We start from the raw sequence: 13,448 nt of genomic DNA, 5'->3' as shown, positions 1-13,448 counted from the left end.
GTAAGGGAACAATAGGACACTAAATGTAATAAGAATGGCTTCCTTTACTGCTACCCAAAAATCTCTGTATTTCAGGGCTCAGAGCTTTTTAGAAACACAAGCATATCTTGGAAGGAGAAGGAGGAAAGGGACACTCCTGTTCAGGACAGTAGTAAAGATATCACAGGACATTTTTTTTAATTTATGCTTGCTCACAGTATTGTAAAGTTCTTCCAGCCGAGGAATAGTGAGGAAGTGATGCATGTTCACTCCATTCTCAATAAGTAGTTTTACAAAGTCCACTCGGTCCAGAACCAGTGCATCCAGCATAGCCTGCTCCAGGGAATTCACCTGAATTGCAGAACAGAGAATGTGAGACTACATGAGTACTCAAGAGTTGGACAGAAAACAATCACATTTTCATTACTTATGATATTCCCAAATTCCCAAATATGTTGATTAATCTGCAAGTGAAAAGAAACTTAGAAAATTCTACCCATGTGCAAGTCAATACAGATGATGGAGTTTTCTGATGAGGTCTTGGGCAAGAGTGAGAACAGTTAAACCCTTAGCAATACAACCATAGCTTGCAAACATTTGGTTTACTATTTTTAACTTAACCAGGCATACCATGATTGACACGTGTAAAAGATTCACTTGCTCACCATGACAGGGGCAAGTTAATACTTAAGAAAAACATACTGTATATGTTTAAGAAGAGAAGTTGTCAGAATTTTACCTGGTAACTCACGTATCGTTCACTCAAACTGCTGCCTCACAGAGAAAAGGCAACATAAAATGCCAAAAGACTCAATTTGGGAAGAAGCATTTCCTCTTCCTTCACCAACAGCTTTGCCTTGAGAAAATGTTGGTCAGGAAGCCTAATGGATCTTCTTTTAATATGGTCTGAGGGGTTAGAATGAGTAGAAGAGGGAATAACCCCTTGAGCAGCTCTCTCTTTGACACATGACCTTCAAATCCAGACAGGGGAACAACCTAACCTACTGCAGCTGGAAAATGTAGCACTAAGAAACTGAGATGTTTAAACTGCCTTCACTGGACTGTATACAGAACGATGAATAATGTTCACTGGTGTTCTGATTTCCTTCTGACAAGTGCAGGAGAGAAAATCCAGCAGATAAGCACTGACCTGTACTTCTGTGGTATGGCTGCTTGTGGTGCATTTGGGATGAGAGCGATTCCTGGCTCAAAGACTGAACAGCATTCCTGCAGAATCTACTCTTGATCTTGTAAGAATGTACAAATGAGCATCCTTTAGAATGAAAATGTGTATTTTCCTTCTCTCTTTGTCCCCCCAGGATGAAAAAAAAAAATATTCTTCAACAGTTTTAATATAAGTACTTTCATCTCACCCAGTTCAGGAGTTCAAGCTTTCTTGGGTCTGTTTCTTCTTCTGGCTCTTCTTTCACTTTTCCTCCCTTTTTCTTCCCTTTTCCTTTCCCTCTGGCTCCTTTAGTCTGAGGTGCTGGAGATTTCTTTTCCTTCTCAGGAGCTGTACCATCAGGAGCTGTAAGGCTTCCTATAGGCTGTATTTAATAATGCATTTAAAGCATTAGCAATTTAATTGATTGTATAGTGATGATGTCATTGAATACACTCCTGAAGATGCTCCCCAGTCACCACTTCTCATATGCAGTTAACTAAAAATCATAATTTCTTTAAGCATAAAGACCTTTTTTCATAGATATGGTTTTACACTTTCATAAAAGCTGTTATATCTAATATAGTCAATAATACTGAAAGTCAAAGTCATGAAGTAGGTAGGTAGACTGTGGAGGATTTCCCTTGCAAAATAAATTCAGAGTATGAAATAGGCTAAACCAGTAACTGGCTTCAGCTGCTAGGTGGGCTTTCTGACTCTAACCACATTAATATGGAGATTGGAATGTTCTGTCCAAAAAAAGGTTTTATAGTCATAATATTTAATAATTAATAAAGTTTCATTACTGACATCAACTACTGTAGCATCAAACTCCAAGACTTTGAAATAGAAAATCCAATTTCAGGACCTCCAACTTTACTGAAGATTTGCTTCTTAGTTCATGGCACAGCTCTGCCTGCCAGAGGCCTGTTATCTGCAATACTTTGATTTGGCCACCAGAATTTTGCTCCATTAATTAAAAAAGAGATTTTCATAGCTGTTAATGAAGTAAGCAACACATTGTCTTCTAAGAAGCTCCATGAATTTCCTGGCCACATATTTTAATAGGTAGCTGGGGACCTTGCCAGCTACTAGCATTTGCCTATTGCACAGCCAGCCAGAAGTGTAGGCAATGCTAGTGCATCACACAAGTTCATTGGAGAGGTCACCAGGACTGCTGTTGTCCCACTGTATGCAAGGCCACAGGCTGTTTTTGCTTTCAAATCCCACATTAAGTGAATCATACACAAGGTTATTTTTCTGCTTGTCATGAAATCACTTTCTTTCACAGAGTTTAAATGATTGATAAATATTCACAAATGGCAGTATAAAGAAATTTAAACACAAATCATAGAATCATAGAAAGTTAGGGGTTGGAAGGAACCTCAAAAGATCATCAAGTCCAAGTCCCCCTGCCAAAGCAGGGTCACCTACAGCAGGTCACACAGGAATACGTCCAGTACAGGAACGCGTCCAGTACCCTGTCCCCTAGGATTTCCCCCAGCAATTGTTTAAAGAGGACAAAGCTGGCCTTCTTGAAGTTCAGGGTTCTGATTCTACTTGGAATCCTCTTTCTACCATGTAAGATCCTGAAGTCCACCATCTTGTGGTCACTACACCCAAGATTGCCCTCAGCCTTTACTGCTTCAGGCCTCCTTGTTGGTTAGGACAAGATCCAGCGATTCTTCAGTCCTAGTTGGATCCTTCACTAATTGCATGAAGGAGTTACCATCAATGCACTGGAGGAAACTGGAATGTGGATGTTGACTGTGAATGGTTGACTAGGCCTTCCAGCAAATATCTGGGTAGTTAAAATCTGAGGCCGCTACCGGCTGTTTGTAGAAGGCCTCGTCGACTTCCTCCTTCTGCTCGGGTGGTCTGTAATAGACACTCACCACAATATTCCCCACATTAGCCTGCCCTTTAATTCTAACCCAAAAACTCAACTTGCTCCTCATCTGCCCCTGGACAGAGCTCAATACATTCAAGTTGCTCTCTTAGGTAAAGAGCAACTCCCTCTTCTTGCCTTGCTACACTTGCTATTACCTTGCTTTAAGTTGCTAATCCTTAAATAATGAGACATCCTATATCAGTTTGACATAAACCAGAATTCAGTACTGTTTCTCCTGCCAACAAAATCAAAGGTTGTGAATATTCCATCACTTATTTTACATTGTTAACAAACAATATGACTAAGAAAATATTGTCTTACTGGCCAGTGGTGTCCAAAGACAAAAATTTGGCTCCGTGCAATGTCTACACGATTCCAGGCTAAAGCCAAACTGAGCTGGTCTGGAGCAGATGCATTGGTACCTGAAGAGAAACACACAGATGCTCTGTATTTAATGCATAATGAAACAAGATTGGACAATCCACAAGCTGTGGATCCATGAAATCAATTTATAACATCTTTCATTTATCTCCATAATCCTAATTTGAAAAGGATTGACCAGGTTCTCTCCCTTTTTTCCTTAAAGCTCCCCCACCGACTTTATATTCTTATGCTAAAGATATACATTTAAATGTTCTAAGAGAATCCTCCTCTCAGCTCCTCTGGATGATGTGGTAGATATAAGCATAGTACTTCCTCTCTAATTCCTAATAATTCTAATCTTTGAGGACTCCAGTGATCTCATAATGAGTCCATATCAACTACTATATGCCTGCAGATAAAAAACAGTTGTTTCATCAACTATAAATTGTAGATTTCCCCTTTCTGGAAGTGTTCAAGGCCAGGTTGGATATTGCTTTAAGCAACCTGGACTAGTGGGAGGTGTCCTTGCCCATGAAAAGGAGTTGGAATTAGATGACCCTTAAGGTCCCTTCCAACCCAAACCATTCTAGGATTCCATAAACTCCAAATAAATTTGGAGGCAATCCTAAATTTTGTCTTAAGGCTTAAAGAATGCAATTAGAGGTTTCAAAAAAAATCTAGATAGTCTTTTCATCTTTCCACTTCTTTTTCTAACTTATTAATATATGCTAGAACTGCAATAAAATGCGTTGTAGTATAGTTGTTGCAAAATTCCCAGCCCAGGCTTTCAGGTGTGGAAAGTCACACAAAACTTTCAGTCTAGATTGTATGCTTCAAAGTAATCTGAATTTTAAGCCAAGCACATTCAAGTTATCTGTTAGAATTTTAAAAATAATTAAACATTTAGAGTGAACCTCAGACAGTGTATAGGACTGCCTTCTCAGGATCTATTTGTGTATCCTTTCTAATTGCTTGCAAAACCCACCTTTGAGGAGAGCAGTTAAGATAGACATCTCTATGTCCTGTTGTCCTTCAGACCCCATACGGAACACAGTAATCTAGAGGACAGAATAAAAACAAAACATACAAAATTAAAAAACATGTCAGAGAGAGACTAAAGATGTAAATAGAAATAAAAACAGAATGGTGAAGCTTTATTATTTTCTAAGAATTGAGATTTTTCAAAAATTACAGTTATAATAATTTTTCTTGAAATCTGAAAAAGCACTTCATTAAATTCTTTTAATAGTTATCCTTAAATATCCCTATACAGGTAAACATGAAAAAGCTGATGAAATTCTTCATGAAACCCATGAATTTTCCAAAGCAGTGAAAAACTGTCATGCCAAACAGATTGCTATCTGACAGTTTCTAACACTATTGGAAATGCCAGTTTGGAAACTGAAATGCTAGTTACCTGGGATAATTATCATGACATAAGTTTGATTGACAATAACATTCAAGTATTTTTGAGTTGCAGAATATGCTAAATATTGACAACCATAAAAGCAGAATCAACTAAGAAAAAGCAAGCTAAAAAAAGCAACTATTTCTAGTTACATTTGTTTAATTTAGCCCATTAAAACTCACTGATTTTAAAACCAACAATTTGTATAAAGCTTAGCCATTGATCTAGATATTAAAAGATTAATTTTAAAGTGGAATAACCTAATACAGTATTATAACTAAGTTGATACTGGGTGCAGGCAACAATTAAAAAATTGCCAAAAGCAACTCATAACAGCAAATGCTAGCATTAAGTACAGAGAATAGCAGTTTTCTCAGTTAGAATAGATTTTGCATGAACGCAAAGATACAGAAGAGAGAAGAACGTTAATTAAAATTTTTTTCCTTTCAAGAAAGCAGACAAAAATATGAACAAATTCAAGCCATAAGCCTGCTTAGGCTGCACAGACAGTATCTGAATTTTGCTGAGTAAATCAGGCCCGCTCTGATGTGCATTTTACATTCAAAGCTGTTTGACTCGTGCAGCCATGAGCTCTCTTCTCTCAATCAGTTCTTCTAGGAAGGCCGTGTCTCTTAGAGGCAGTTTATCATAGTCATGCTTATTACCAAATTGACTTCCAATGAAGGAGTATGTATGGACCTAATCTTGGCACTATACAAATGTAAATATATCAACAGGACTGAGACAATCTGAAGACTTGACATCTGGAGCCCTTAAGTAAGATGCTAGAAATACTTCTGAATGCGTAAGAAAAAAAGCACGGATGACTGTCTATTTGTTTGCAGTATAAATCTGCACTACTAGAAAATACAGCATTTGCTATATCAGTTCCAAGTGCCATTTGCAGCCAAGTTAATTCTTAGAGAATTTAGTTCTACAAAGGTATTTAAATTTTATTATTATAACTAATAATAATAAGTATTATTATTACATTGCTAAACCAAATTCAAAATGGCATAATTAGCTTTTATGAACCCATGAACTATGTAGAATCAATATCTGGTAAAAAATCAAGAAGCAGAGATAAAATGAAAAGGGGCCTTCTATTCTTGCAGAAATCCCTCCCACACTAACGGGAATTCAGCATCAGATGTAATTAACCTTTGAGAGGAAAGCATTGGAGAGAATGAAGAAAGGAAGCACAATCAGGAGAAATTACTTCAGAGATAATATCTAGGAACTGGGAAGCTACTTGTTGGCATTTAAGTATTTTTTTTTTTATCTTGAAATGTGTAGATATGTAAGTAGGTACTTCCTTGGCACCTGAGATCTACATTATAAAGGAAAGGCAGAAGTATGAGCTGGTGGCCAGTATCATCTCTGGAAAAAGGCCAGCTGTGCAGAGGGTATGAAGGACATGAAACTTGTGAGAAAGTACTATTGTGCTGAGTTCAGCTCTGTATCCTACTATTCTACAGCAGTGATCAAGTGTTATCTATCTTACTTTTCTCCTTCACTCACTATTAATATCAAGTAAATATGAAACCACACAACAGAAAAAGATGGAACCAGAAGCATGCCTGTACATTGTGGTGACAGCTCTTGCAAAAAAAAAAAATGAAAAAAAAAATCCAACCAAAAAGTAAATGGTATTTGAAAGTGATCTGTGTAGTCACAGAAATTTTCTTTATGAATTATTTTTAGGACACTTACAAGTTCTTTTTTCTTCATGCACTCCATAAGAATGATGAACAACTGATTAGCTTGATTCCTGTTGTAGTTAAATGTTTTCTGGATGGTAACTAGAAGCTGGTCCCTAAGGGATTCACTTATTATCCTAAATGAAAAATAAGAGATAATAGAAGAGATTGATAGAATTAATATATATTCAGAAAGCGTGCTGTCTGAGAAACAATTTTATACCAACCAGTGAAATCAGTTAATTCTGAAAATAAATGAAAACACACAGCATCTTTGCATTCAGTACAGGCAAGGAGTTGATGACTGGCTGTTACGTGTCTCAGTACCACAGCATTGACTTAAAAACTGGCAGGGAACTTGATCTATCCTTTCACCCTGGAATATAATGCAGGCATCTCTTACTTTTTTTATATATTATAGAAATAATTTTTTTTTAGGAAGTTCACTCTTCAGGATTTCAGCAGTACACCTTACAGGACCCCTGCTTTTCCCTCTGTGTGTTGCAGTGCCCTTTGCATAGAGCTAAAAATCAAAAAATATGTCATGCTACTTACACGTCAGCTTGGTTAGCCTCTTAACAAAAGATTTAAGTTTCTAGTGTATCTGAAACCTCATAATACCCAACTACAAAACAAACCAACCAACCAGTGATTGATGAGACTAGATCAAAAACATTCTAGAAAGGTCAGATCTCTTGAAGCTGTATGAAACAGCCCTTCAGTTCGCATTCATTTCCTAATACGTGTGCATTTTCACATGATGGCAAATATTACCAGCAGGATTTCAAAGCAGTGAGACAGCTGAGCCTGCAAAGTGCAGTAAAATTTGAAGTTCATTGTGAGAAAATGATTCTTTTAGACAGAAGTTTCTCACTACAGACCTGCCTCACCAGATGATCACATTTATCTCACCATAATTGTTAGAGAGGAAAATCGGACACTGCATCATGTGCACTGGGAGAGAAAGTCATGTGCTGAGCTGATCTCATGCAAGCTGACCTTGATAAGCTCTTAGTAGCATGAGTTATCTCCTGTGAGCTGACAGGAAGGATGAATGAGAAAGAATAAAAGAAAGTTTGATCTAAGCAAAGGAGTCTTGATCAATGGAAAGGAAAGTTGCTGAATCATAATGTTGATGGGATTAAATGTGTACTGTGTGTAAACACTAAAAATACTGCATCAGAGCTGCTCTCCCAGTTCAGCAAATAACATCTGCACTGCTTGACAACACTAGTTGTTTGCTTAGTATTTAATCCAAGCTAAGCCCCAGCTTCAGTCAAGGAAATAAGCTGTTTCTTCAGTGCAAGATGGGTATGTTAGACCTTAATCAAGAAAATATACCAGGTTTTTGCCACAATCTGGCTACTAAAAATAAAATCCCGCTAATAACAATGACAGTGGGGGATGTATTTTACTTAATTGAGAGATGAATTATTTTAAAATTTTAAAAATATTATACTCTGCTTCCACTTGAACTATTTGTCAGGACAGATATTTTACTCTGTGGAGCAGGTCATCTTTATGCTTCTAGTATAGGCTTTGTATCTTTAAATTAACCATACTTTCCATCAGCCAAAGAGACAGACAACCAACCATAAAACCCAACACATTTCAGAAATTTTCAAATTAGGAGTGATTTTCACAGGCTGATTTGGGCAATGAGCAGGAAGGCTATTGAGCAGAACACTCCAGACAACATCCTCCACTCTGTTCAGGCAGTGTCACAGATGAAGAATCATAGATGCAAGACTGAGTGGTAGGAAGCCCAGTATTTTTTCAGCTAGTCTGGCACTCTTGGAGAATGAAGCTCATTCACACAACACACTAGAATCCAGCAGTCCACATTTTGCAAATAGATGCATTAATTAGCCCTGGCCCAAGAAAAAGAGGAATTTCTGGGAACCTCTTGTTCCTTGCTTCAAACATGCCTAATCCAGCCCAAGTATAATGCAGCAAATGTTGATGGAGCTTGCCTGACAGTGTGCAGCATTAAGAGCAAACTTAATTCCATGGACCAAATATATTCCAAGTGGTAAAAATTTCTACTCATTAATGCCAAGGCTAAGATCAAACAGGCAACAAAAGCTGACTGACACCAGAACATGTATATTAGTAGCATTTTGTCCCAGAGGTGTTGTGTTTTGTTTTGGTTTTTATGAGGTTTTAATGAAAGCAAAGTCCTACATAGTCCTCCTGAGCAAGACAGCTTTCATGGGGATGGCAAAATCTCACCCTCCTTCTTCTGAATACTTGTGTGCAAATGACAGAATATCCGATGCTCGTCCACTGCCATCACATATTACAACAGGCAGAGGGGGTTCTTCTCGTAGACACTCCAAGACAATGGAGATCACATTGGGCCCCCCTTCTACTATGAGCCCAACTACAGGTACCCCTTGTCCCAGTCCTGCAAAACAAAGAAGGACAGAAACAAAAAAAGAAGTGTAATTGAAACTTAGTTTAAGAGGTTGAGATCTTACAAGTGAATGTAATTTCTGTGTTACAGCATCACTTCAAACCACAGCAGTTAGGAAAAATGATGGCCATTTCATGGCCAACACTGGGAAAATATCTATTTGCCATTTCATAGCCCCAAAAGGAAAATAATTAGATGGGTCTCTGCCCTTGCTTTTGCATGAGCTCCATACTCATATTCACTCAGTGTTGGTGAAGAGTTTGTAATCTCTTTAAACAGAAACCATGTACAGATAAAACAGTTAATGTGATTCTCCTATTACTTCATTAGCTTCACTGTTTCTTGGATGGCTCCCAGCTAGGGTCTTGGATGCTTTAACCCTTCATTGGTTACCTACATTAAGTCTTCAGTGAGGTGACATATACCTATGCTTTCTTCTAAGATTAAAAAATATGAAATCAGTGTCTGTATCATGAGGCTGAAATGGCTGGCCGATGGAAGAGACGACAGCTGAGCATCCCTTTGCTGTCCCTGCCTCACTGTGATCTCCAGGCATAGGATGACAAAGGGAAGCCCACAGGTCACATGGTCTCTGTTGCCTTGGTCACAAGATAGTTGGGGAAATGAAGGATAAAACATTACCTGAAGGCTGACTAATCCTACTTTTATAAGCGCTTGAATTCAGTTCTTAATCTGTGAAATGACCACCTCCTTAAAAAGAAGATGCACTTTTTTTATAGCTGAGAACATGTAAAACAGTTTGTATTTTCAACCTGCATTTCTGTCTGAAGAACGGGAACACCATGCACAATAACAGCAGAAGCTTCCTGACATCCTCCTGTCAGGATACCCCAGCTCTGATAAGGAGGAGCATGGGCCGGCCTGTGTGTCCATGAAATCCTTAGTGATTCCTGCTGAGATTTCCAGAAGAGGTGCCTGTGCTAGAAGTGATTAAAAAGAAACAAAACTCCCTGCAAATTACTAGTGAGTATACTGCAGCCCTTCACAGAACTCTCAGTGCCTTTGTGTATTGCCCACTTTACCTGTCTCATGACAAAAATCACCAAACAATACCTAAATAAGAACCAAAAACCCCAGCCCCAGGGATATTAAAGGAAATTATAAAGGTCATCTTGTCCCTGGGCCCTGACTTCCTTATCTTCTAAGACAGTGTTCTCTTTTAACATTACAACTCTCCCAGCCCTTCTGCAGAAGACAAGGAAAGCCAAGGTTAGCTGCTTTTAGTGTCTGTGGGTGTTAAATTCATGACACTGTCTCCACACTCAAAGATGAGGGGCATAATTTTGGTGAGTTCAGTTTCTGAACCTTACCAGAGGCAAAAAGCAGTATTTACAAGACTTTCCAAAATGTTTAGTTATCTTGTGACTCACCTCTAACTATGCCTTTCAGCTTTACCTGGCACACCACTACATTTTTGTGCTCTACCCATAAGAACACTTAAAACCTATTAGAAACTTTTGTAGAGTTCAATGCAATAGCCATTCTGAATGTTTGCTTTTGCATATTTACACAGGCCTACACAAGTTACTACAGCATCTGTAACATGGTAGAACTGGTAAAAATGTCTATTCTCTGAGAGCTCTTAACCGAACTGTGGATTCAAATAGTATTAAATTTTAGGGGCTGTTTTCAATTAGATTATTCCTGTAGCCTTTTTTTTTTTTTTTATGCTGATGGAAAACCACAGTTGCTAAATTTTTTATTTATTAAATTATGAAAAACATGTTTTCTTACAAAAATGCTAGTGAAAAAACACACTTTAAAATAATTCTAGAAACTTGTTTTATAGATGTTGTGATACCTGACAGAAGTTTTAGAACTGTAAATATGAAAGCAACAATGCGAAATTATCATAACAATGGCTTCACTAAAAATCAAAATCCAGCAGAGTTTATCTGGAAGGTCAAAGAATTTTGAGTTTGATATCTAAAATGAAACAAATTAATGTAAAGAGAAAATGAAAAGTTGGTATGAAATTCTGGCATCAGAAACCATTGAGCTGCACAGGATTCCTGTAGACAGGAACTGTTAAAAAAATCACCCAGTTCTGTGTATTTACTGATGTTCAGGAACTCTGGCTACAAGCACACTAATACTTTAAAACTCCTTTTCCTTTAATTATTACTGCTTTGAAGCTTCTACTATTATTTGTCAACTTTTCTCCCTCCTTTTATGCAAACCTTACTTTTCTGGATTTTCCGTGCTGTTAGATGTGGGCTCTTTCACCACTTATCAGACAGCATATGCTCTAGTTTAGTCACACAGTCAAATTCCTGCTAAAAAGAGCTGGAAGAAGAGTTAATTTTAATACCTTGAAGTACTGCAAGCCACTTCTTCCCTCCCTTCCTTTAAGGTGTTATATTTGCAGTGTGTTCCACTGTACTTACGTGTGTTAATTTTCTGGAGGGAAATGTGTTTTTCCAACTGGCGTCTTAACTTTACTTCAGCTCCATATTTACCCAGTGTGCCATTGTCTGCCAGAATGAAGTGGGTATGGGAACTGTTGAGCACAGAGAGCTTACTTAGAGGGTTCGACATGGTTTGGTAAACCCGTGTTACCTGTGTGTCAAAAGTGAAGATGAACCTGGATTAGAACTAGGAACTAAATGTGAAAATACCCCACACTGCCCAGCAGAAACACATGCCTTGTGAGGCAATCAGTTCACCAGACCTTTTTAACAAAAAATTAGAGAGGGATTAGAAACTGAGCTTGCTTTTACGTTCAAAACTGGAATTCTTCACAGCAGTGTTTTCCTTGGAAGTTGACAGTCAAATCTGTGCATTCTCCTGCATGTTACCCTAAGATCATTATGGCAGTCTCCTTGATCACACACTGGTTTCATAATCCTCTTACTGCATTAGAAAATACATTCTCATTTTAAGTTCCTATTAATTAATATGCCATTGCAGAGTGCCTACCTACAATAACTGCCACTCTTGTACACATAACAGCCTGTACATGACCTGTAGAAGTCTCAGCACTCCATACTGAAGTTAGGCCCTAAAACTGTAACCACAGAGACATCTCTACTATTGAAGGCAATGGAAACCTCACTAGCTCCCTATTTACTTTGAAGTCATACATGACAGCCTGACAAATACATTTAAACGACAGCTTTTCTTCAATTTCAGCTCTTAGGCATGCTTTAGAAACGGTGAAAATATTTATACTCCAAAAAGATTAGCAGGGCATTTTTTTACACAGCTGCCATTACTACTTACACAGCAGTTTCCTTAAAGACTTACATCTTTTCCCATCAGATCTTCCTTGTTTTCTACAATGCCCCACGGAGCGATGCCTATGGCACATATCCGTCCTCTGGATTTGGAAGAATGATCTTTCAAGGCATCTCCCACATGACGAATGACACCTACAGATACAATTTCTTGTCACTTTTGACAGATCACTAAACAATAGAATTTTCTTCTTCTGTCTCACAGAGCTACCTGCTTTTCTGGATTGCTTACACTGCTAAGCTGGTATCTCTATAATAGAACATGCAATGGAGACAAATCCATGGTTTTATTTTGTAACAGCTGAGTGTAAATCCTTTTGTCTTTTTGCATGTATTCCATGCAGCCTTTGAAAGACTAGGTAACAGTTTCTTGACCTGCCACAGTACCAAAATCCTCCTAGTGGAATCATGTGAAATTGCTGTACAACTGATGTTTTGGTTACAGTCAAAAAGGACACACAGAAACATAAAACTAGTATGGTTCCAGACGGTCAGAGGAAAATGTAAACAGGAGATTGCTACATCTTCAGGTAGAGACATTTGCACCTTAATTCACAATTGCATTTCAAGATTACTAATTTAAAGTAATTCATTTAAGAATACCTCATATAATTACAAGACAGAGCCATGAGCATGTGTGGTAGTGAGTGACCCCATGGAGCACATGACTCAGGGACATGGCATTTAAGGTGGATTATCAATTCATCACTAACTCTCAGAGAGATCTCACAGCCTAAAGGATAACTCAGCCCTTGGCTGCATCAACAGGGAACTGTCAAATGGAAGTAGAAAGGATGTTTTACTTCAGGGATGAAAAGCTTCATCATGCACTGCCTCAAATATTCAAGAAGACTGTTATAAAAATAGAGTTCAAAGCAGAGGTGTGATAATGACTGGAAAACATGCTTAGTTGTAAGAATTTTATAGAATTCAGCCTGCCCTGTTTGATAAAAGTGCTGTGTATGAAAAGACATGCAGAAAATACACCTTTAGTAACAGAAAGATCTCTGTACAAAAAAACCCAAAACCAAACCAAACAAAAAAGAGTAGCAAGCCGAGGGTAGGCAAATTCTGAGCAGATTTCCTACCTACAAGGATAATCAACCACTGAAAAAAATGTATTATAACTAGTGGCAGATCACTCCGTTCTGAAACCAAGGCTGAGAATTTTTTTCAGGGGACACACTGAGTCATGCAAATTTATATTGACCCAGAAAAATCTTATGGGCTTGGCAGAAGAGTAAATTATTACAATGCTCTTTTTTTGGTCTA

At 38.0% G+C, this 13,448-nt stretch overlaps 1 protein-coding gene across 4 annotated transcripts in view; it reads right to left on the bottom strand.

Annotated features, from left to right (window-relative positions):
- Positions 1–13,448, bottom strand: part of TRPM1 (transient receptor potential cation channel subfamily M member 1) — a 121,535-nt gene that overhangs the window by 23,225 nt on the left and 84,862 nt on the right. For all 4 annotated transcript variants that reach the window (XM_071754944.1, XM_071754947.1, XM_071754948.1 and 1 more), the window contains 8 exons: positions 12,187–12,311; positions 11,328–11,499; positions 8,736–8,910; positions 6,517–6,640; positions 4,381–4,453; positions 3,354–3,454; positions 1,353–1,526; positions 196–330 (listed from right to left, as the gene is read on the bottom strand). In XM_071754944.1, the coding sequence (XP_071611045.1) occupies positions 196–330; positions 1,353–1,526; positions 3,354–3,454; positions 4,381–4,453; positions 6,517–6,640; positions 8,736–8,910; positions 11,328–11,499; positions 12,187–12,311 (1,079 nt within the window). The remainder of the gene's footprint in view (positions 1–195; positions 331–1,352; positions 1,527–3,353; positions 3,455–4,380; positions 4,454–6,516; positions 6,641–8,735; positions 8,911–11,327; positions 11,500–12,186; positions 12,312–13,448) is intronic.

The sequence above is a fragment of the Heliangelus exortis genome, chromosome 11 (assembly GCF_036169615.1).
Source record: "Heliangelus exortis chromosome 11, bHelExo1.hap1, whole genome shotgun sequence".
In the NCBI taxonomy this organism is placed as follows: Eukaryota; Metazoa; Chordata; class Aves; order Apodiformes; family Trochilidae; genus Heliangelus; species Heliangelus exortis.
This window is presented reverse-complemented; position numbering and strand designations above follow the sequence as displayed.